Source organism: Garra rufa, chromosome 25 (genome assembly GCF_049309525.1).
Source record: "Garra rufa chromosome 25, GarRuf1.0, whole genome shotgun sequence".
Lineage (NCBI taxonomy): Eukaryota > Metazoa > Chordata > Actinopteri > Cypriniformes > Cyprinidae > Garra > Garra rufa.
The window spans coordinates 20,539,742-20,564,927 of NC_133385.1; the positions used below are offsets into that span (position 1 = coordinate 20,539,742).

The 25,186-nt window shown below is 38.3% G+C and overlaps 3 protein-coding genes across 4 annotated transcripts in view; 2 read left to right on the forward strand and 1 right to left on the reverse strand.

The window, feature by feature from the left end:
- The window catches only part of isg20 (interferon stimulated exonuclease gene), a 45,981-nt gene that overhangs the window by 17,270 nt on the left and 3,525 nt on the right, over positions 1–25,186 (forward strand). The window lies entirely within an intron of this gene.
- On the forward strand, positions 1,891–14,274 carry acanb (aggrecan b). The gene is made up of 17 exons (XM_073831381.1): positions 1,891–2,020; positions 5,436–5,518; positions 5,598–5,981; positions 6,054–6,228; positions 6,881–7,008; positions 7,095–7,388; positions 7,519–7,815; positions 8,002–8,185; positions 8,294–8,421; positions 8,499–8,792; positions 8,881–8,976; positions 9,074–10,414; positions 10,569–10,727; positions 11,015–11,097; positions 11,199–11,343; positions 11,565–11,747; positions 12,046–14,274. The coding sequence occupies exons 2-17, from the start codon at positions 5,443–5,445 to the stop codon at positions 12,129–12,131; spliced, it is 4,053 nt and encodes a 1,350-aa protein (XP_073687482.1). The 5' UTR covers positions 1,891–2,020; positions 5,436–5,442; the 3' UTR covers positions 12,132–14,274.
- Positions 15,756–21,083, reverse strand: hapln3 (hyaluronan and proteoglycan link protein 3). 2 transcript variants are annotated; one of them, XM_073831383.1, is made up of 5 exons: positions 20,997–21,083; positions 20,385–20,526; positions 18,910–19,281; positions 17,088–17,390; positions 15,756–16,639 (listed from the first exon to the last, which is right to left on the reverse strand). In XM_073831383.1, exons 2-5 carry the CDS (start codon positions 20,509–20,511, stop codon positions 16,353–16,355), a joined length of 1,089 nt encoding a protein of 362 aa, XP_073687484.1. In that variant the 5' UTR covers positions 20,512–20,526; positions 20,997–21,083; the 3' UTR covers positions 15,756–16,352. The 2 variants fall into 2 exon arrangements, with proteins under 2 accessions (XP_073687484.1, XP_073687483.1); XM_073831382.1 differs by having other exon boundaries at positions 20,385–20,557; positions 20,997–21,079.

Below are 25,186 nucleotides of genomic sequence, written 5' to 3' on the forward strand. Positions count from 1 at the left end.
ATAATCCAAAATATGTATAAAACAATGTGAATTTTTTAAGTAATGTAAATCATTCCTGGGTTTTCTACTACATAATTTAGTGATAGATTTATATGACGCCATACAACTTCTAATACCCAGGGTTCCCTTAAAAGGTGTATCTCACACTTCAAAACGTGCGGAAAAGCAGCTTCTGTTGGTGAGTCATCACTTTAAAGGTTGAACTGTGAAATTCCAGCGCCATCAGACGTAGGCTGATATTTGGTTGAGAGATTCTTGCAAGATTCACCAGTGTCTCTAAATATACCACACCAAAGGCCCACAATAGAGCTATAAAATCTGTGCTAAACAGGAAACTGAAGCGCAGACTAATATTTCCACGCAACTGATGAAGAAGACTCATAAACTGATCACATTTCATGATATTAATTACTCTAATTGCAAAAAAAGAGGAAGCATGAAAGCAATGACCCCTATGACCTCTTCTGGTTTCTGGAGTTAAATTAAAAACCTGAGTAGAAAATATTAGTAATCTAAAATAGTGGAAAATGTATTATGGGTAAGGGAAAACTGGGGTTGGTTGGTACCCCAGTAAATGAAATATACACTATCAGTCCATAGTTTTAGAACAGTAGATTTTTATTTTTGCTTTTATTTGATCCAAAGTACAGCAAAAGCAGTAATATTGTGAAATATTTTTACTATTCAAAATAACTGCTTTCTATGTTAATATATTTTAAAATGTCATTTATTCCTGTGATCAAAGCTAAATTTTCAAGATCATTACTCCAATCTCAGTGTCACATGATCCTTCAGAAATCATTCTGATTTGCTGTTCAAGAAACATTTATTATTATTATTATTATTATCAACATTTAAAACTGTTGAGTAAATATTTTCAGGATTCTTTGATAAATATAAAGATCCAAAGATCAGCATTTATCTGAAATAAAAAGCTTTTGTAACATTATACACATTATACACTTCTTTGGAAAAGAAATTACAGAAATTAATACTTTTATTTAGCAAGGATGCTTTAAATTGATCAAAAGTGATGATAAAGACATTTATAATGTTACAAAAGATTTCTATTTCAGATAAATGCTGTTTTCTGAACATTCTATTCATTAAAGAAACCTGAAAAAATTCTACACAGCTGTTTTCAATATAATAATAATACTTGTTTTTGAGCAGCAAATCAGAATATTAGAATGATTCCTGAAGAATCATGTGACTGGAGTAACGATGCTAAAAAATAAGTTTGAAATCACAGGAATAACATTTTACAATATATTCAAATAGAAAACAGTTATTTTAAACAGTAAAAATATTTTAAAATTGTTCTGTTTTGCTGTACTTTGGATCAAATAAATGCAGGCTTGGTGATCAGAAGAGACTTCTTTAAGTTCAAAAACTTACGACTGGTAGTGTGCATCTATTACATACAAACATTTATCAAAATATAACTGCTCTCGTGTCTAATAACTAACACTGACAGAAATATCTGTCTGTAAATAATTTTAAATAACATTTTTAGCTGAGGGGAACATGCTCATTTTTGTTAAAACAAAAATGCACATAAAAACCTAAAAGGTATTCTCACTTTGACACATTTTGAGCTTTTAATGTATTTATAGAATCAATGATTATGGGTAAAGAGGGCAAAAGAGTTACATTTCTGTGACAGCACCTTATTACAACTCAGAACTGAATCATGTGTCAATCAACCCCAGCAACCTATCAACCCCAGTCTCCCCTAAAGTTGTGATTTGAACATTCAAAATGCCACTCAGCGGCACTCAATAGTCCCCACTCCCACCTCTCTGCCTCCCTCTGCCCTTTTCTGTCTCTCTCTCCCACTCACTTTGCAAAACTTGTGCCCAATTTGAATTAGATCCCTTTCTGCTCCCGACTCACACAGGGAAGGCAAGCAGTCTAAAAACACTGGATTTTAGACATTTCCCAACCAAAAGATTAATGCAAGACACAAGGACATTGCAAATAGCAACTAAGACAAACAAGAAGGGACATTAATAGTTTGGTAAGTTTTTTGTATTTGTATTTTAGTTAATTGTAATATAGCTTGAACAATATTAAATCCATTATCAAATATATGTTTGCACATCATTTGTTAATTTATTGGTCTATTAAGTTTAGAATGGTTATACAATTTTATTGGTTAATATTAAGTATTTATAAAACATGTTAATTAGAATCATGAAATAATTTAACATTTCAATTAAACTGGATGAAGGATGGAATGCATGTAGCATGTGTTTTATTAATATATTAATATTTAACTATTATTACATTAGCATGCCTGTAAATTTCAAATGGCATCTACTCCTTTCTCATTTTGGGGAAAGTAATTACATTGAAGTTTGGGTCACTTGCATGTTTGAGTTTATTTTTTGTATACAATTTCAATGCAAGATGAATCTAACTTTTCATCTTGGATGTCATAGATAAAGGTACCTTTCTAAAAAGACTGCAAGTGTGCATACTAGTCGTCATCAATGAGCAAATGTATGTACAGGTAGTATGTCCATGTATTAACAAGACAAGCTTTCGCCATACCGTTTTACAGTACTAGACTTACTTACCTGCCACTCTGGGTGTTGAATGTGGACAGTGTTCTGGTCCTGTGGCTCTCTTGGGGTTTTTGGTGACTTAGGGCCTCCTGTGGAATACAGCAGAGTATTTACATTGGCTTTAACGCAGGTCTGCGTCCATGAGCACAGACCACAGCAGGAACAGAACTCTGCTTATTGGCCTGTGCCTGATGGGAAGAGAACACACCACACTGGCTGAATGGATATACTGTGGAAGTCCTCTCCACCCCTACTTGACAAGACCAGAATATAACTGCAGACATCAAGTCGCATTTTTTAAACAGCATCTGAAAGGCACATGTGACCGGTCAGTTTAAAGAAGGCGGGACGCAGTTCACTTATAAGACTAGAAATTATATACTTCTTATCTTCATGACAGAGGAGATCCTCCATGACTCACCTCAGACAGCTGAGTTAACATTTTTCCGTCTATCAAGCATATGTTGAATGTGGCGCGTCTCACTTCACACAAGCTATTTGCGTGTGTTGGTGTGATGCGAAAACATATTTTCTGCACAGAATCTATTAAAAAGGATAGAATAAACAGTTACATATATCACTTTCGTCTCTAAGCACAGTCAAAGAATGTTTAAGCTCTCGTTTACTTGTATAGGAAGTGGTCTTTTGTTCTTACTTCTGATCCTACTGGCATATAAACCAGTCAAACAGAAGTAAGGCAGGCATTAGGGGTGGAAGATAAAAAGCTACTTGACAGCCGTGCCAGGATGGAGGTCTCCTACAGTCACTCAGCGCATTTAAAACAGCTTGATTCAGAAAACCTGAGCAATAGCCAAGAGGGAAAAAATTAGGGAAAGTAGTGAATGATCCACTGTGATCATTATCAAACTGAACTTTAGCATTTTGAAATCATAGAGGGAAATAACATATCTTTTCCGAAGTAGATTTCACAGTAAGCATTGATTAAAATTCAACTTAACATGCCCAGAACATTTCCTGTGGCTCAAACAGGGAACTATTCTTCTTTAGAGAGAGACAGGGAGAAAGAGAGCGTACGTGTGAATGTTTAAATGGGAGAGTGAATTAATGACGTCATGTTTCCAATCTATTTCAAATTTCCACCAGGAGTACAGTAGCTCAGTCAGTCAGGACGTGTAAAGCCTCGGAAACAGGGAGAAACTCCCTTTGGAACGGCTTGAGTGATTTGCTCAGTCGAGTGTGTGCCCTACATGCTACACCTTTAGGGGTGCAACAGCTTGTTACTGGGGCAGTAAAGGGACACCTCATTTACTCCAATGTACTTCCTACTCTAAGTTTCTAATATGCATCTTTTAGGGGTATTAGAAAGTTGTGGTAAATATTGTTCACAGGCACGGAGATTTACTCACTAAAAACTCCCACAGATCATGTATTCATGTCATTTTAAAGGGTTAGTTCACCCAAAAATTAAAATTAGCCCATTATTTACTCATCCTCCAGGCATCCTAGGCGTACAGTATATGACTTCCTTCTTTCAGACGAATTCTATCGGAGTTATATTAAAAATGATCCTGGCTCTCCCAAGCTCTATCATTGCAGAGGGCGTCTGTTTCTCTTCAACAGTCCAAAACGAGTCCAATAAAGTGCATCCATCCATAATAAAAAAACTCCGGAGGGTGAATAAAGGCCTCCTGTAAGAAAAAATATCTATATTTAAACGTAAGAATCACTTTTATCTAGCTGCCGCCAACTGATCGTACACGGAAGCAGCTCTGAGCGGATGACGTCGGATGTCAGCATTGGGAAAGGAAGCTAAATTTCCTGACTTTAGCAAAGAAAAAACAGTCTCCTCCTGGTTTATATCGAAATCCTCTGCCATTTTTCTTTACAAGTCCTTGTTTTGTACTTCTAATTCGTGACCGTTATTTTGTTTTGGTTTCACGCATTCACATTCATCATTTTTTTTCATCCCCCCAGAGCTGCTTCCGTGTACGAGCAGTTGGCGCAAACTACATTAAAGTGATTATTACGTTTTAAATATGGATATTTTTCTGACAAAAACGCATCAATTCACTATAGGAGACCTTTATTTACCCCCCGGAGCCGTGAGAGGTTCTTTTTATTATGGATGGATGCACTTTATTGGACTTGTTTTGGACTGTTAAAGAGAAGAAAAATCACCCATTGCAATAAGAGAGCTTGGGAGAGCCAGGATCATTTTTAATATAACTCAGATTGGATTTGTCTGAAAAAAGGAAGTCATATACACCTAGGATGCCTGGAGTGTGAGTAAATAATGGGCTAATTTTCATTTTTGTGTGAACTAACCCTTTAAGTCTTATTTTGACATACCAAAGCTGTTGTATCTAAGTGAGAGTTGTTTTCTTACTTTTATAAATTTACTTCCCATTAATGCCATTATATTGTTCATTCAGTCTGATTCGCGAAAGTGGAACATGTGCAAAAACAAGAAGTAAGATTTTCTGCATGAGCCAATCACAGCCGAACATAACCAGTCATATCCAATTATATCACGATGGAGGCACTGCCTCCTCTCACGTGCCTTTACCTCATTCGTTCTCGATTACCCCACCAAACTCACCGCACATTTTAAGGGGTCTGTTAAAACTCAATGGGCTCAGGGGAGGCGAGAGAGATGCTTAACTTCCTGCTGTAACTCTACCTGCTGGTGTCACTGTTGTACAATGTTTCTTTAAAAAAACTATTGATTTGTATACTTTTTAATTTTACATTTTGAAAAATTGGAATTGTTTTATTTTTATACTACAATAATACAATTTTTTTTCCTTATCCAATATTTTGAGGAGGCACTGTCTCCCTTACCTCCTCAGAGGAAATAACCCTGTACTACATAGATAATAATGTATTTTTTCTATATTTCCCAAGGTGAAACATGTCTTTAATTTGGCTCCTGCTGTATGCAAGCATCCATGCCATTTCTGGCATGATCTTATTCGGAGACATGGCTGGTAGGTGAACTTTTTAGATTAGAAAAGTTTTACTGCTTTTACGTGAATAAGAATTTAAAAATAAAATTCTGTTTTACAGACCAGGACAGCCCCCTCAGTGTGAGCATCCCTGTGGAACCGCCACTGCGTCCCCTATTGGGGGGAAGCATGGTCATACCTTGCTACTTTCAGGACAACACTGTCCAAGACCCTGGAGCCCCAACCATTGCCCCACTGTCCCATCGTATTAAGTGGAGCTACATCTACAAGGGCAAAATCTCTCTTATTCTCGTTGCCGGTGGGGGTGTGGTGCAGGTTGAGACAGAATACGTGGATCGGGTTCATTTGGTAAACTACCCCTTGGTGCCGACTGATGCTACCATTCAGATCTCAGAACTCCACTCCAGTGACTCTGGCACCTACCGATGTGAGGTCATGCAGGGGATTGAAGATAACTATGATTCTGTAGAAATGCAAGTTCAAGGTAATGCACCCATTTACTAAACACATAAATAACTCAAAGTGAGTATTAAATTAATGGGTCAAATCTTTACAGGAATTGTGTTTCACTACCGAGCAATATCTACCCGATATACCTTGACGTTTGAGATGGCAAAGGCGGCCTGCATCCAGAACAGTGCTGTTATTGCAACTCCCGCACAGTTGCAAGCTGCCTATGATGATGGATACCATCAATGTGATGCTGGTTGGCTTTCAGACCAAACTGTGAGGTAATGTGAAAAGGTCAATATTTAATAACAACATAAACAAAAACCACTCACAAACATGGGTGGTCACAAGCAGGTGTATCCACCTTATTCTTCAACATAGAAGTAAGCCTATGGGTGAGACTTTCAGTTCATTAGCCACTATACGAAAATAATGAGATGAATAACAACGTGCAGTAAACGGTAAAACTGTTTGCACTACAAAGTGTGTAAGATAAAACATTAAAATAATATGGTAAGAGACACCAATCTGAAATATCAAGCAGCAAAACAAGTTGTTTTGTACAGCTAAAAATAGCTGGACGAGGATGAGACCGGAAACCAGACCCATAAAATTTACAAATGGCCACGCCCACTCTTACGGCAAAAATAAGCTGGATGGGACACAGTGAATACAATGGAAACAATGTTAATATATTTAATAGGGCTGTCAGTTTAATGCATTAAATTATTTATTAAAAAATAATGTGATTAAAATATTTAAACGCAGTTAACTTGCTGGCCCCGCCCCCAGATATGTACATCATCTTATATTTCATATAGTTGACTGTTGACAAATATCATGCAGGGCAATAACAACAATCAACTGACAGCCTTAATATTTAATACACATTTAGTTAAGTTAAACTATAATAACATTCTATGCAATCCATAGGTATCCCATTCACGAGCCAAGGGAGCCTTGCTATGGAGACAAAGAAAATTTCCCAGGGGTACGAACATATGGAGTCAGAGACATCAATGAGACCTATGACGTGTACTGTTTTGCAGAGAAAATGTCAGGTACCTCAGACAGTGTTTCCAAACTAAAATGTAACTTGGTGCATTTTGGCTGTGCTTTTACTTTATGGATTCTCCTCGTCACCCAGGCAGTGTGTTTTACTCTATGTCCGCGAAGAAGTTCACCTTCGCAGAAGCTGAAGACCAGTGTGGAAATTTGGGAGCCCAATTGGCCACCACAGGGCAGCTCTACCTTGCATGGAAGGCTGGCATGGATGTGTGCAACGCTGGCTGGCTAGCAGACAGGAGTGTGCGGTACCCCATTAACATAGCTCGACCCCAGTGTGGAGGGGGGCTTTTGGGAGTGCGAACAGTTTACCTGTTTCCAAATCAGACAGGTTATCCATACCCAGACTCCCGCTATGATGCGATCTGTTATGTAGGTAAGCACAAAGAATGTAATTCATATTGTAGCTTTTTTGTATTATTTATTCACCATTTTATTGTTCCGAATTTTAGCATTTAAGGAGGTCCGAGTCAATTCTCACAATCATTCTGTTAATTATTTTCCAGAAAAAGAAGATAAGGATTTAACAAAGACCTCACCATTTCCTGAATTATACACTACCACGGATTCCGTGTTCAGTGTGGCTACTTTCACTTCAAGCCCTTCAGACTATACTGAAGAGGTGACCACAGGAGGGGAGGCCCTCGGCGAGCTAGTGACAGATGAGCCTCTTAACACCACAAGCATAGAAAGTCCTCTACTGCTACCTCTGAACACAAGTGAGGATGAGGAGGACATCACCAAAGTGGCCACAGCAGTGCCTTACCTGGGATATGAGATTCCCATGGACAATGCCACTGAGGGTAAGTAAAAAAAAAAAACGCACATACTGTACCACTGAGGTAACTGAGCCAAAGTAATTGAGCCAAAACAAGGATCTGCAAGAGTTACAGGGACAAGATCAAAGGGGTCTAAACTGATTTTCAAAGCAGATAAGACCATGTGCAAACAGTAGAGTTTAAACATGGCCACATCTTTCCTCACCCTAGAAACCAAGGGAGTGGTATTCCACTATCGTGCTGACTCCAGACGCTATGCTTACACCTTTGAGGAAGCACAAGTGGCATGCCAGAAGCTAGGAGCAGTCATAGCCACCCTTGAGCTATTTCAGACTGTTTATGTAGCTGGTCTTCATCAATGCAGTGCAGGTTGGCTACAGGACCAGACTGTTAGGTAAGCTTGTTTTTCTTTACAAAGTTCTGCTCTATAGGTTCCTAACTGCATTTGTTTCTGTTGAATTAACTGGAATCCTGAATCAATACCACACAACACCTTTGTCAGGTATCCAACTGCACATCCTGAAAAGAACTGCTCTGGAGATCAGGAGGACCTCCCTGACCTACGCCCCAACAATGTTAGGCCTGCACATGAACGGTATGATGTGTACTGTTACATGGACCAAATCAAGGGTGAGTACAAGTTAATTCATAACGATGAAAACTTATTTAAACATCTATGATCTCACCATTTGTTCTCTATCCCTTAGAGGAGATCTTCCATGTGAGCTCATTAGCAGGCTTCACCTACTTTGAAGCTGTTGACCATTGCAGAAAACTGGGTTCTACTCTTGCCTCAACTGGAGAACTCTACGCCGCATGGACTCAGGGTTTCCACAAGTGCAGTCCTGGCTGGCTCTCTGATCGCAGTGTCCGCTATCCTGTCCGCAACCCAGGTTTTGGTTGTGGTGAAAACAAGACAGGAGTGCACACTATTTATGCTCAACCAAACCAAACAGACTTCCCAAACGTATACTCCAGATATGATGCATATTGCATCAAAGGTATAGCAGCTTTTAAGCCTGTATGTATGAGTTTGCAATGAAAGGCAATACTGGGTATTGATCTTGGAGATTCTTCTTTATTTTTCAGCTAATCTGTCTATGCTGCATGTTGAAGATATGATGAATGCTACATGGATGGAGAAGGATCTTAACATGACAAACATAACAGAGCTCCTTAGACCTGGTATGAGATGTGTTGGATATCACCACTTGCTAGTGCCGATCTTTACTGCATTATTGTCTTATTTAAGCATGATAACTTCCTGTGATGTGTGTTACAGTTGATCCAATTGTTCCTCCCTTGCTTGTGGACCAGTCTGGATCTGGATCAGGCTCAGGCTCAGCATCAGGTGACCCTGATTTTAGTTCTGGGTATATGTCAGGGAGTGGCAGTGGAAGCAGCATGCCTAGTGGGAGCGACATTCCCAGTGGAAGTGGCATAACCAGTGGAAGCGGCATGCCTAGTGGGAGCGACATTCCCAGTGGAAGTGGCATAACCAGTGGAAGCGGCATGCCTAGTGGGAGCGACATTGCCAGTGGAAGTGGCATAACCAGTGGAAGCGGCATGCCTAGTGGGAGTGGCATGCCTAGTGGGAGCGACATTGCCAGTGGAAGTGGCATAACCAGTGGGAGCGGCATACCCAGTGGGAGCATATCCGGTTCTGGCCAAAGTGGTGATGGATCAGGTCACCCTGTAAAGTACCAAGAAGGGGCAGATACACTCATGTGGCAGACTTCTGCCTCAGGTATTGCTTTGGAGGCAAGAGAAGGTAGTGGTAGTGGCAGTGGCATTATCATTACTACAGGAATAGAATCAGGGGATCGAGAATCTGGAGAGGAGTCTGAACTCTTTCATGAACAAAGTGGAGCTAGTGGCTTTCCATTGGGACTTGGCAGCGGAATTAGCGGTTCAGGAACAAGTGGATTCTTCAGTGGAGAGGAAACAAGCCTTCCATCGGGGCTTGGCAGTGGAATTAGCGGATCAGGAACAAGTGGATTCTTCAGTGGTGAGGAATCGAGCGGGTCAGGCTTTTCTGGTGTATCATTTATGAACACAGAAATGATTGATCTGACTGCAAGACCTTCTGGAGAACAGGAATTGTCTGGTGTTTCTCCATTTGACTTGATTGATGTTAGTGGTTTCGGCTCTGCTACTGGATCTGGCACCATCATTGACTTTGGATCTGGCTCTGCTTCTGGAGCTTCAGGTCATCCCAGTCATCCTTCAGGTGAGGTATCTGGCCACATTCAGAGTCAAGATGAAAAGATTATCATTCTAACGGACGTTGAGGTCGTGTTGACGTTTAGGCCTACAACTGGACCAGAACAGGGTCGTGGATCAGTGGAGTTTAGTGGAGAGGGCAGCAGTCAAGAACATTATGCTGAGGACCTCTCCATATCTCTTTCTAATAGTACTTCATATGACGATTATTGGAGTCCCAATGAAACCGTTGATCTCCTACCAGAAAGATCTGAGGAACTTAATGTCATCACAGAGGCATCTGATGTGACTGATCAGTCACCACTGAACACAACACCTCTCACCACTTCTATACTCACTACTTCCCCTTCAGCTACACTACAAACACCAAAAGCTATGGTGGAGCCATCTTTTACGGATGGTAATAACTGAACTATTATTTTACAACAACATGCTTTGTAACATTTTTAATTAAGATGAATATGTCTTTGGCAGCTAGTCTTCCATAACTAGCCACTCCTTTAAAGAACACACAATAAAAATAGTAAAATGCATTGTCTCTTCTGTGTTGTCAGTGGTACTGGAATGTGACGAGGGGTGGATGCAGTTCAAGGGCAGCTGTTACATCCATTTTGATGTGCGTGAGACCTGGACCAGCGCTGAGCAGCACTGTCAAGAGCTAAATTCTCACCTGGTTAGCATATCCTCCCAAGAAGAACAAGAGTTTGTAAGAAGTGAGTTTAATCTGGTTTCTAATAAAAGACATGCACCTGCTTTTTGATCTTAATCAGGGGTGCCCAAACTCGGTCCTGGAGGGCTGGTGTCTTGCAGAGTTTTGCTCCAGCTTACCTCAACACACCTGCTGGGAAGTTTCTAGCATGACTAGTAAGAGCTTGATTACCTGGTTCAGGTGTGTCTAATTAGGGTTGGAGTTAAACTTTGCAGGACACCGGCCCTCCGGGACCAAGTTTGGGGACCCATGATCTAAATTAAAGTGCTTATACATTTCTTAACCACCTAGATCAAGCTCATGACTATCAGTGGATTGGACTAAATGACAAGGATGTGCAAAATCAGTTTCGCTGGACAGACGGAAGCCCATTGGTGAGAACTTTCCTTCTAAATTCTTTCCAAATTGAGTGACGACTATGTTCTGAGGTATCTGCAATAAGTAACTGTTTCAACCAGTGCTACTTTCTCTGCAGGAATATGAAAACTGGAGACCGAATCAGCCAGATAATTACTTCAGCACAGGTGAAGACTGTGTTGTAATGGTATGGCATGAGGATGGCAAGTGGAACGATGTACCCTGCAACTATCATCTTCCTTTTACTTGCAAGAGTGGACCTGGTAAGAAGAATTGACAGACATTAATGCCAGCACCAAGTCTGACTTGCTCACTAGTTAAGTGAGCTATTAGCTCACAATAGCTGTTTAACTTGTGTAATTATAGTGCAGCTACATCAAGCTTCTTTTGTGTAATTACCACTGGACAATGAATACTGTAAACTACTGCTGTTTCCTTGTATTAATAGGAAGAGAAATGTTTTTTTGTCATTGTTTTACTGTAGTCACATGTTCATTGCCTCCTGAGGTGAAGAATGCCAGAATGTTAGGCAACAGCAAAGATCGCTACCCTGTTAATTCCATCATTCGATACCAGTGTGACAGTGAATTCACACAGCGCCACATTTCAGTGGTGCGCTGCTTACCTGATGGTCAGTGGGAGGAGCCTAAAGTGGAATGCATAGGAGGTATGTATACACCACACACTCTAGAGTAGGGGTGCCCAAACTCGTTTCTGGAGGGCCGGTGTCCTACAGAGTTTAGCTCCATCTTGCCTGAACAGACCTGCCGGAAACTTACTAGTAAGAGCTTGATCAGCTGGTTCAGGTGTGTCTAACTGGGGTTGGAGCTAAACTCTGCAGGAAACCGGCCCTCCAGGACTGAGTCTGGGCACCACCTCCGCTCTAGAGGGCAAAGTAAAGTAACTATGTTATGCTCAAAAGTCAACAAAAGTATTTGTGTCAATGTTATTACCTACCTCAACAGGCAAAACAATGAACAGGCTACGGAAAAGATCCATCAAGACACGTCCCAAAGCAGTCAATAGTCGAACGTGGAGGAAGGTCCTCTAAACAAGACAAAAACACACCTCAAAACATCCAGAGGACTGTTTTTAATAAAGATCATCTGTACAGAAGCCTTGTTTACCCAAAAAATCTCAAAGACAAGGGAATAACTTATGTAATGACAAACTTTACTTAGTCCGTCTGGCTGATTGGTTTACAAGTGCTATTCAGAGCTCTGTTTTGGGGAAGAGAAAGATATCTGGGTTTATTTAAATTGATTTAAATTAGTGCTGTCAAATGATTAATCGCGATTAATCGCATCCAAAATAAAAGTTTTTGTTTACTTTATATAAGTGTACTGTGTATATTTGTTATGAATATATAAATACACACACATACAGTATATATTTACATATATTTACACGTATATATTTAAATTCATAAAATTTATATTATATATAAATATATTGAATAAATAACATATTTATCTTAAATATACACATGCATGTGTACATGTATTTATATATACATAATAAATATGCACAGTACACACACACACTTTATATAAACAAATACGTTTACCTCAGATGCAATTCATCACGATTAATCGTTTGATGGCACTAATTTAAATAGAGTTTTCTCCCGCTTTTTAGTACGTAACGTCTGGGCCACAAGAGATAATCTAATCTAAAACGAATAGACTAAATTGCACAAAGCACCCCTTGAGTTTTCACTTTAATTATTACATAAGCACACAATGTGACACTAATGCTTACTTGTGTGAACATTTTCACAATTTGCACAATCCTAAACTGTGATCTGTGGCTATGTTCGGAATAGAATGCTAGCTTACTAGTTACTGAATATGGCACAGTATACTGCCTACAATTTTTAATTGAAATAGTAGGCATTGACATGACTATCACATTACCTATTACTCTGCATATGAGTGCCGCCGATAAAATTAGCATACTCTGCGAAGTATACATACTACTAGTGTTGTCAAAAGTAAAGACTATAATACTAGCTGGTACTGAAATTTTAAGGAAATGGACATTTTTTAAATTTTAGTTACGACTTGTAACGAAGTCTGTACTTTTGAGAGCACTACATACTACAGCAATAGTACAGGTAGTATAGAATGATGCAATTCGAACATAGCTTCTAGAATCACCCAAAGTCGCCTCCTAATTTGCTATTTCGTACTTATTGTACTTTACTGATGATTGGAAAATGCACATTTCTGAATATGTAGAAACATAATAACAGTATTGGGACAGTTTTTAATGTTTAGTATTGTCGCATGCTGTTTGCATTTGAATGTAAGTGTTAGTCTCAAGCTTCACGATTACCTACCTAGCTTAACCTTTAGGTTCATACATTTACATGTGGTATTGGCCTTGCATTACTTTTCATTTTTCTACAATTTAAAAAGAGGACACAAGCTGAACTTTGAAAATCTGCCAGGAATAGTGTAACATCCAACCTTCCAACTATTTAGTGCAGACAGTACGCGAAGTGGGACAAAGTCCAAAAACATCTGTGCATTAGACAGCACAAAGGTAATATTGTCTGTGTACCTCTGGGTAACACTAAAGTTCAGAACATGACAAAAGGCTTTAATGACCACAGCTGGACACAATTACATTTAAGTACATTAGTATTTCAAATTCTTTCATTAAGTTGTATCTTTTTTATTTGTTTGATTGTTTGTTGTAGTTTAAATGTCTAGTTGTATCTGTGTGAAACTGTGAAAGATAAATTCCCCAGCTTCTAGCTTCCGATTCTAGGTCAACTTGCATAAATGTTTACTCAAATTAGAAAGATTTATTAATTTATTAATTCACAAGTTCGTATGATTCGGCCTGGCCTCCATAATGGACTCGAGCTCTAATACAAATGATAAAACAAGAGTTTCAAATTTTGTAGGCATTAAATCTTTAGAGACAAACATCCATTTTCAAATAAGCACAGGAACACAAGACAGGAATATTTTAATTGTCTAAAAAAGTAAAAAAGTTGATGATCAATTTAAAAGTATACAAAGTGTGTGCCACAACGATGACTGACAGAGTCAATCGTTTCCAGTAGAGCAATTGCTCATTGTCTCCAGCAATATCCATCTCATTCATTTTGCACTCTGTCACTGTCAGCTCTACGCTTAACTCCTATCTGTCTTACAACCCCTAAAATAAACAGACTAAATGTGTGTGAATAAAAGCGTTTTCTTTTAATATCAGCGTGGTAAAAACTACTACAAATGGGATGAAATTAAAGCTGAAATGTGTCATTTCTCTGCAAATAGCATCAACAAAATGAACTGCAAAAATAATGGCTGTTTTCATCTGCCATTGGTCAAACAAACAGACAGTCCTGCCTCAAAATGTTTGCCATTGGATGAGCCATTTTTGCTGTTGTCGGGCTGATCGGGATGCTTGAACACACAGAGCCACCCTGTGTTCACACTTTTCTGGGAAATAAACCTAGCAATGACTTAGTTGTAGTTCTTTCTGCATATTAAACTGGGATGGAAAACATTTTAACATAAAACCACACACTTCACATTTAAGTGGTTGTATGGTGAGTTTGTGTTAGAGAAAAAGAAATGTTGAGAGAAACATACTTGGAACTTAGCACCTATTTAGTCAGTATATAAACAGTAATTGTACCAAATTATCGTAAGGACTATGTTTATTGTTTACTCTATTCAGGGTTCCCACAACCTGACCAATGTATTTCCATAACTTGTCCATTATTTTTTCAATCTATGATTATATCTATGAGTACTAAATACAGATTCTGTGGAGACTGAACAAACAATGGCAATATCAACACAAATTTTTCAATTATTTTTGGACATTTTATTCATTTTAAGTATGTTTCCAAGCCTGGAAAAATCTTTATTATCATTTAAAACCAAACAGCTTACTTTTTGATATTCTTTCTTTGATTTTTCTTTCAAATAAAATAAAAATAAAATCATATATATCTTAAATATTCAAATACTTTTTGGAGCCACTGTATATATGTATTTACACTGCATAGGTTTCCATTAAGTCTTTTATGTTGCTGAGAGACAGGTCAAAAAAGGACAGTTTATGTGGACATGACCCAACATTACTCAACATCCAAAACCTCAATTATACGGCAAACAAAACAGTGCCTGCTTCATGACATTTTCTCAAGGGAAAAGAAAAACCTAAAAGCTCATGAATATACCTCTCTTACCTAACACTGTGCATCTTTATGTGCAGTTAGCAGAGTGAAAAAGCCAGACTGAGGAACACTGCTGGCTTTTCATGTGCTACTCCTCCCACGCCTTCCATCCATGTTTGGGAAGCAGGTGTAAATAGGGTACATCTTTGACGCCAAGGGATCACGAAATCCTGTGGAAAAAGTGTGGTAATCATACCCCCCTCGCATAACTGACTTAATACTTCAGATAAACTCATTGACACCGACATGAAGGAGGTTAAGTTGCTCTAGAACTGAGTTTGTTGTTGTTTTACTTCTTTGACGCGGGAAGCCGCTGACTCACTTTGGCGCGCCCCCTGCTAGTCAGGATAAGGAACTTACCTGAATCTTATACTTGTTCCAAAGTACAAACAGACACTGTCAAGATGATTTATTGGGCGTTCTGAACATTTAAAATGACTGAAGTAAACACATACAGACTAGTTGTTGGGAAAAATGTATTTATTGACAGGAAATATGGGTTTTTGGATGACGACGTCTCAGGTAATAATAAGAAGTCATGCATACATGATGCCAGGAGATGGCACCAACTAATTGAAAAACGACCCACCACCAATTTAAGTCTTTAGCCCTAAAAAAAAAAAACATATAGTAGAACTGTACATGCTGTAGAAAATGTAACGACCACACAAAGTTAGTTAGTTTTAACCTTCATTTTTTTAAGTTTTAAAGTGTAAATATACAAAATTAGTACTTCAGATGTAACTTTCCAACAGGGTAGGCATCTTTACACAGAGTTAAGGCTCTGTGCCAGCTTAAAATTTTGTGTAAAAACATAACAAGCCAACTACCTCAGCCTCTAGTATCAAAACATACAGTTGTATTTGCTGTGTAAAAACACCTAAATGCCACTTCAGAAGTGCCTCTGTGCCGCCTTTGCTGTGTACATTTCGTAGAAATCCTAGGACATTTCAAAACAAGTCAAAACACAAACACATTATTATGATTTGAATATCAGTAGTGTAAAAAAAGAAGTACTGTTCACGGTTGTTTTCACAGAAGTGTTTATACATTTCAAATGAACTGTACGTTTTACCAGCGGACTTTGTAGCAGTACACGCCATGTTTTAAATGCTTCGGAGGGAAGCCAAAACTGCGCACTCCTGGTTCTGATGTACCACAGTTTGCCCTGGGTTGGATGATTGGGTAACGTACACTACCATCAGCCAACCAGCCCGCATCACACTGGTCCAATCCCACAAACCTCCAGGCTGCGTATAACTGGCCAACTTTAGCAATACGACCGCCGTCGTTCTGACAGGCCACCGCCGCCTCTGTGAAATTTAGTTTGATGTCATGTTGCAGGAAGTAGACCTCTCCTGACGTTGAAGAAAGACATAAGGTAACTTGTCACATCTCATTTGGTGACTTAAAAACAAATGACTTAACCTCAGAAATGCATGCCAATAACTGACCCAAGGTAACAAAATACAACTGGCATAGCAAGGCAAACAGCTTTAAAACATATGCATGACTGATTACAATGAGGAAGAGGGCCATTTTATAATTAATCCTTGTTGGGAGGTTCATCCAACTTGTCATCCTTTAAAATAGCAACATTTTCCAGAATGAGAAATTGCAGCCACATGTACTGTATCCTGAGAAGAAATTAGTTCATCTTTGTCCGCTTTAAAAATATAAAACACCTGTTGAAAGCACTACTATGGAAATGTTTGGCTGACAGAAACGCACCAGCGTGAGTCAGGACTGGATGAAGATATATGAGAATATATAAAAACTCCACTAAATATATACAAACATTATTACCTCTAATGGACGAAGTGAAGCAGAAGGCATCAAACCGGTCGAGACTTTTGTCTCGAACGCCGTAGCTCCGTACACCAGGTGCCAGGTCAGTGCCGCCACAAGCCTCTCGTGGCACTACGACGGGATATTGCGCCGTCCCGTCCATGAGCCACCCGGCGTTACACCAGTCCAGCCCTTCCTCCCAAGCAGCGTAGAGCTGTTCAAAAGTAGCCAGGTGTGAATCCTGCTTTTCACATGCCTCTTTAGCCTCATCAAAGTTCATCAGATAGCGCCCCCTAATGGAGTGATAGGGGAACACTACACCTGTGGAGAACAAGTGCGCAATCCACCACTGAATCAACTGTATCAGCACAATTTTGTTAAAAATAAAAGATAAAAATAATTAAGGTTTGCCAATTTGTTTGGGGATGAACTGAGTAATAAATAAATAGATACAGTACAAATATAGGCCTTTTTTACAGTCTATGATATAGGCCTACATAGATTTTGAACTTATTAAAGGGATAGTTCACCCAAATATAAACATTCTGTCATTAATTACTCACCCTCATGTCGTTCCAAACCCGTCTTTGGAACACAAATTTAAGATATTTTTTGAGGAAATCCGAAAGCTTTCTGACCCTGCATGAACAGCAAGGGTCCGAACACGTTCAAGGTCCAGAAAGGTAGTAAGGACATTGGTAATATAGGTTAGTCCATGTGACATTAGTGGTGACACCATGTGATATCAAGCTATGAGAATACTTTTTGTGCGCAAAAACAACTAAATAACTTTATTCAACAATTCTCATCCGCATTTTGTTGAATTAAGTTGTTATTTTAGTTTTTTTACCTGCAACAAAAAGTATTCTTGTAGCTTCATAAAAATACGGTTTAACTACTTTTTTAGTTTTTGGTAGGTTACCTTTCTGGACCTTGACCATGGAAGAACCCTTGCTGTCTAGGGAGCTCTCGAATTTCATCAAAAATGTCTTAAAGGAGTAGTTCACTTTTAGAACAAAAATGTACAGAGAATGTACTCACCCCCTTGCCATCCAAGATGTCGTAAAGAAAAAAGTCGTAAAGAAATTATGTTTTTTGAGGAAAACATTTCAGAATTTCTCTCCATATAATGGACTTCTATGGTGCTCCCGAGTTTGAACTTCCAAAATGCAGCTTCAAAGGGCTCTAAATGATCCCAGCTAAGGAGGAAGGGTCATATCTAGCGAAAGGATCGGTTATTTTCTAAAAACATTTACAATTTATATACTTTTTAATCTCTACACAGAGTACACACAGAGCTAGACAAGATGAGCATTTGAGGTTAAAAAGTATATAAATTGTATTTTTTTTAGAAAATAACGTCGTTTTGCTAGATAAGACCATTTTTTCCTCGTCTGTGAATGTTTAGAGCCATTTGAAGCTGCATTATGGAAGTTCAAACTCGGGGGCACCATAGAAGTTCATTATATGGAGTGAAATCCTGAAATGTTTTCCTCAAAAAACATAATTTCCTAACGACTGAAGAAAGAAAGACATGAACATCTTAGATGACAAGGGGGTGAGTACATTATCTGTCAATTTTTGTTCTGAAAGTGAACTACTCCTTTAATTTGTGTTCCGAAGATGAACGAAGGTCTCACGGGCTTGGAACGACATGAGGGTATAAGTAACTATTTAGACAATAAAAGTAATAATATATAAATATTGTATAGCCTGTAAACACTGTATAAAATACAATATTATTAAGTGAAAATATAATAATACTTTTTCAAATAATAATGTTAGTGTTCAGGTAACTTCAACGCACTTCCATTAGTTAAGAATTTATTCTGTGACGCACCTCGAAACTTTAGCTGAACTGTCACGCTCTCGTCCTCAAGACCATCAATAATTTCACACCGGTAACGGCCGGTATCGTCGGACTGTAGCGGGTTGATAACGAGGGACGCATCGCCCGGGGCGTTTCGGCGGAGCCGCACGCGTCCTTTGAAGTCTCCGTAACTCCGGTGACGTGTGCCGATGGCCACCATGACGTCATGCTCCTGTCCCTCGGGGTCCACGGGCTGCCAGAACCACTTGACCCGCGTTCTGCGGGGCGAGCTGAGCTCGGGCTCGTAGCGATAGTGACAGGGCAATGTTACGTTACTCCCCTGAACAGCCGACACTAGTGTTTCAGGAGACTCGACGTGAAGACGAATCTTGTGGAAGTAAACTGAAAAAGACCATTAAATAAGTACATTACCAGTCAAAAGTTTTTGAACAGTAAGATTTTTAAAATGTTTTTAAAGTCTGCATTTATTTGATCCAAAATACAGCAAAAGTAGTGATATTGTGTTACATTTTTACTGTTTAAAATAACTTCCTTCTATTTGAATATCTTTTAAAATGTAATTTATTCCTGTGATCAAAGCTACATTTTCAGAATCATTACTCCGATTTTCAGTGTCACATGATCCTTCAGAAATCATTCTAATATGCTGATTTGCTGATCAAGAAACATTTTTTAATTATTATTATAATAATATTTAACACAGATGAGAACATTCTTTCAGGATTCTTTGATGAATAGAAAGATCTGCATTTATTTAATATAAAAAGCTTTTGTAACATGCACTATACCATTCAACAGCTTGTAGTCAGTATGATTTCTTTTTTGGGGGGAAGCAATTATACAAATTAATACTGTTATTTAGCAAGGATCCTTTAATTTGATTAAAAGTGATGATAAAGACATTTAAAATGTTACAAAAGATTTTCAGAAAAATGCTGCGCCTCTGAACTTGCTATTCATCAAAGAAACCTGAAAAATTTCTACTCAGCTGTTGTCAACAACATAATAATAATAATAATGTTTTTGAGCAGCAAATTAGAATATTAGAATGATTTCTAAAGAGTCATGTGACTGGAGTAATGATGCTAAAAAACAGCTTTGAAATCACAGGAATAAATTACGTTTTAAAATATATTTAAATAGAAAACAGCTATTTTAAATAGTAAAATATTTAAAAATGTACTGTTTTTGCTGTACTTTAGATCAAATAAATGCAGGCTTGGTGACTTGTTACTGTATATATATGGCAATTATATAACTATATAATTCCCATATTACAAATATGCTTGTTCAGGAATTGTAAACAATTAAAAATGCACATTTTATATACATTTTACTTTATAAAAAAGACAAAAGTTAGAATTTTGTTGAATTTTACATGTCTACGACATAAATTAGCTAGCTAGTTTTTTGGTAGCAAGTTAGGGTTATTTTGCACACATGAAACACATGATTAAGAGTAACTCAGAAATAAACCAACTTACTCTCCCCGTTGCCTTTTCCATTTCCATTAACTATGTCCTGATAATAATAGCCATTGGAGAATCGCTGTGCAGCGCTTCCGACGACCAGGTGCATTAAAAGCACCAGCAGATGGCGTAAAATCCTCATTTTCACGGTGATCTCCTGAATCAAACCACAGCTTTCAAACAGCGTCCTTGAATTTCAAGACAACCCAAGATGTGTCAGCAAGGAGTTCAGCAAACAAATCTAACGCGACATATATGTATTTGTTAGCACTTTTGAAAGTGTAATTTGTTTTAAAATAGTTTAATTTGCTCGGTATAAACGATATAACCATCAGTTAGGCTACTTGAAGAACTGCATTAAGTTGCGTTACACGACTGCAGAAGTAAAAGTCAAAAGGACACAACGACCTATACAATTAAGCCACACACAAAGTCTTTTTACAACAATAATAAATGTAAGTAGGCCTAATAAAAAGTTATAAAATGTATACAAAAACATAACGAATTTAAGTCAACCGAAACATAGCGTTTGTTGAGTTATATAGTTAAGTAGTTAATTGTAGCATTTGAAAAATCTGTGAACATGCCCATTCGTTAAATAATAATAGAAGCGTTTTCCCAACTTACCAATGTAAAATACTTTCTCAGGCTCCTTTTGCTACAACTACTCTGCTCATCGTCCGAGGTGAGGAATAATAGCGCTCTCTCTCTCTCTCTCTCTCTCTCTCTCTCTCTCTCTCTCTCTCTCTTTCTCTCTCTCTCTCTCTCTCTGTAATAATATTGTGGGACCGTGAGGTGACGTCACTCAGGCATCTCTTTTGAAGTTCTCCAGCTTGCGAACAATAATAATTGTGGGGTCTGCAAAGCAGTCGAGCGCTGCCGTCCATCATCACGGTATAATTTTACAGCATAAGGTGTGTTGATAATTTCCCAAAACTGAAACTGGAGCTTGTGTTCACGGTGCCAGCGAAAATATATATTCCACCCAGTTCTCTTGTTACGCGGGTTTGTCACAAAAAAACAACAATTCTTAATGGCCTCAGAGGCTGCCTGGCCTAATAACACAGTTGGTAATAATAGATTGTCACATACCTATTTTTTTTGTACATTCTTAAAGCACAGAGTGTTATAAACTATGCTCTTTGAAGTGGAAAACAAACCCTAAAATCTGAACAATAATCTGTATACAATAATGGATATTTTCATCGCCATTAAGTAATGGAAATACAAAAATTAGCTACCATATGAAATTACACACCAGAAACATGACTGTTGACCTCTGACCGAGGTCTCAAAAAAGATTACAATGGGAAACTCAGTGGTTGAAATTCCACTTCTCCTCAGCGAAAACCCCCAAAGTTACTAATTTTCCAAAGTCAATAGCAGAGGAAAGTATCCATATCCTTGCAGATGTGAAATTTTCCTCTTACTCGCGACCACCAGGGATTCAAAACTTTGTTCTCTGTTAGTAGCCAGTAGCTATAGAGTTTATCTTTTATCTCTTCCCCAAAATTCTGACCTTTTCTCCCTGTTATTTGGTGATACAGCTGATGTGAGATCTAAATCGCAATTTTTAAAGAGGAAAAGACTGTTAGGCGGCCTTTGGAGGGACCAGGATGTTGTACTGACAGCATCACTCAGTATTATGACCTCAAAATGTGCCACACTGAACCACCCTTTCTCAGTCCCTTTCACTTTCTCGATTTTTCATTTGTGACCACAAAACCACATTGTATGGGTCAAAATTATTGATTTTTCTTTTATGACAAAAATTCATTGGGAAATTAAGTAAAGATCATGTTCCATGAAGATATTTTGTAATCGTAAATATATCAAAACTTAATTTTTGATTAGTAATATGCATTGCTAAGAACTTCATTTGGACAACTTTAAAGGCGATTTTCATCAATGAAAAGCTTATTTATTCAGCTTGATTTATAAATCAATAAAAAAAAAAATTGACCCTAATGACTGGTTTTTGTGGTCCAGGGTCACATTTGGTATATTTTCGCAGGCGAAATCCAGTCACTTCAATAGAAACCGATACATTAAGTTCAAGTTGTTCACACAAATTCTGCTTGGTTTGCAGGTAACTTCTGTTTGAGCTTCTTCATGTATCAATACAGCAAAAGAGAGTTGAGTAGTTTTACATCGTCTCTCTCACAGATGCTCACAACATTAGCGACGCATTTGAAGATCCCCGTCAATTAGTCCCCACAGCCAAGATGAAAGCCGTTGCCTAAGGCAAGGAACGCAGAGACCCTTTGAATAGCTGTGGGCTTCACAGGAGCATTATTTTGGCAGCTATCGTCCGGAAGAGCATTGTACTCTGATAGTTTGCTCAAAATGAATAGGTCCAAAATGGCTGGATGTAAATGTTTTAGATTCTCCTGACGCACTTGTCAGTCTTAGTTACTGCAGCCTGCCTGAGAAAAACTCTCTTCATTTCAGAAGGTTATTGGAAAATTATACATTTTTAAACATTATCAGACAAATAAAGTGTCTGAATGTCGATAACAGCATTGTGCATTCTCCAGAAAAATTATACTTTCAGAAAGGTAATTTAACACAATATTTGCATCATTTCCTAACAAGATTTTGGGGTTAGTAAGATATTTTTATGTTTTTGAAAGATGTGTCTTCTGCTCATCACTGTATTTAATAAAAAATACAGTAAAACAATAATATTGTAAATTTATTCCTGTGATGGAAAAAGCTGAATTTTCAGCATCATTACTCCATCTTCAGTGTAACAGGATCATTTCTGTTAGAAACTTTTTTTTTATATGGTTTTGGTTTGTTTATACTGTAACACATTCCCGAGTTTTCCAACTAAAACGGGGTCTGCAGTGTTTTTGAAAGTCTTTGTTTTCGAGGGTAGAAAACGCCAGAGTAGTGTAAACAACATGCATAACCGTAGCAAAAGTTACGTGTTTTAAAACTAACACACACTAGTGTAGGCCTAAACGTAGCCTCAGTAATGGCATATGGTGATGCAGAAAAGAAAAATTGTTAAATAAAGTTGTTATTTTTGTTCTCTTTGCGCACAGAAAGTATTCTCGTAGCTTCATAAAATTATGGTTGAACCACTGATGTCAAATGGACCATTTACCGATGTCCTTACTACGTTTCTGTGCCTTGACCGTAGTCCCTTTGTTGTCTACGCAGGGTCAGAAAGCTTTCAGGTTTCTTCAAAAATATCTTGTGTTCTGAGGATGAACAAAGGTCGTTTGGGGTTGGAACGACACAAAGGTGAGTAATTAAAAGGATAGTTCACCAAAAAATGAAAATTTGATGTTTATTTGCTCACCCCCAAGGCATCCAACATGTAGTTGACTTTGTTTCTTCAGTAGAACACAAACGAAGATTTTTAACTCAAACCGTTGCAGTCTGTCAGTCATATAATGACAGTCAATGGTTACCAAATCTTTAAGAGTAAAAAAAACATACACAGACAAAACCAAATTAAACCCTGTGGCTCGTGACGATACATTGAGGTCTTGAGACACATAACGATTGGTCTGTGCAAGAAACTGAACAGTATTTATATCATGATTTACCTTTGATTCGACGGAACGTTCAGCTGTATGGAGCGCGTTCACATCAGCCGGCGCGCAACGCTGGCAATGTAGTTGGTGAAAAGTCAACACTCCCAGATGAGTTTGCACAAGCAAACGTAATCTTTTAGTTTGTAATCGGTTCCCAGAATCAGGACAAGCACAAGTAATTACCATTTTGAGAGGCCAATATGCACTATGTAAATAATGAGTGATGTATACTCGCGTTTTTTGCACAGACCGATCGTTTTGTGTCTTAAGACCTCAGTGTATCATCACAAGCTGCAGGGTTTGATTTGCTTTTATCTGTGGATGTTTTTTTTTACTAAATTTGGTAACCACTGACTGCCATTACATGACTGACAGACTGCAATGGTTTGAGTTAAAAATCTTCGTTTGTGTTCTACTGAAGAAATAAAGTCACCTACATCTTGGATGCCCTGGGGGTAAGCAAATAAACATCAAATTTATATTTTTGGGTGAACTATCTCTTTAATGACAGAATTTAAATATTTGAGTTAACTCTCCCTTTAACACTGTTGCACTTGGTGTTTATCATGTCTGCGGTTGAAGCGACTCCAATAACGTGATAGGATTTAGCCCCCTGAATGTAGATTTTACCAGGGGAAACTTTCCAAAAAAAGTGTATTTTACCCCCCAGAACGCGATTTTTACCGGGGGACCATCACTAAATCGCCACTGGGCTAGTTTCTAGTAGCAATTGGGTGGGTTTTGTGAAAACTTGGCAACCCTGATTTGGGTTACGGAAGTGGCTTGGTCGAGAAGGATTTGTCTTTTTGTTTCTAGATCATGAAATCAAAAGTGTCACTAAAGAAGTGTGTTCTTGGATATTAGGGAAAGATAATCTTGTTCAGCTTCCCAAAGAACCTCACTGCGTTAAAATATTTAATTTCTTTCTTTAACAGTTTCTCCCAGAAGGGGTTCAGAAAAAAAATGGCAGCTGGCAGCAGGAAGTACCTGCCATTGACAGCCGGAAGCCAGTTACTGGCATTCGGAGGGTAGGAGGGACCTGCCACTTGGTGACAGCCAATCAGCATCGACCAACTTGGCAGCAACCAATCATATGCAACTACGACAGACACGAATGGCAGTGTTTGTTGGAGCGGTACATTTTGAAAATAATGATCGGAGTAATGAATAATTGTTGCCTTGTATGTTTGATTTTAACTTTTATGTTAGCGAACGACAATGTAACTGTCTACTATAGTTAATCGTTAATCTTAGTATGTTAGTGGGCTA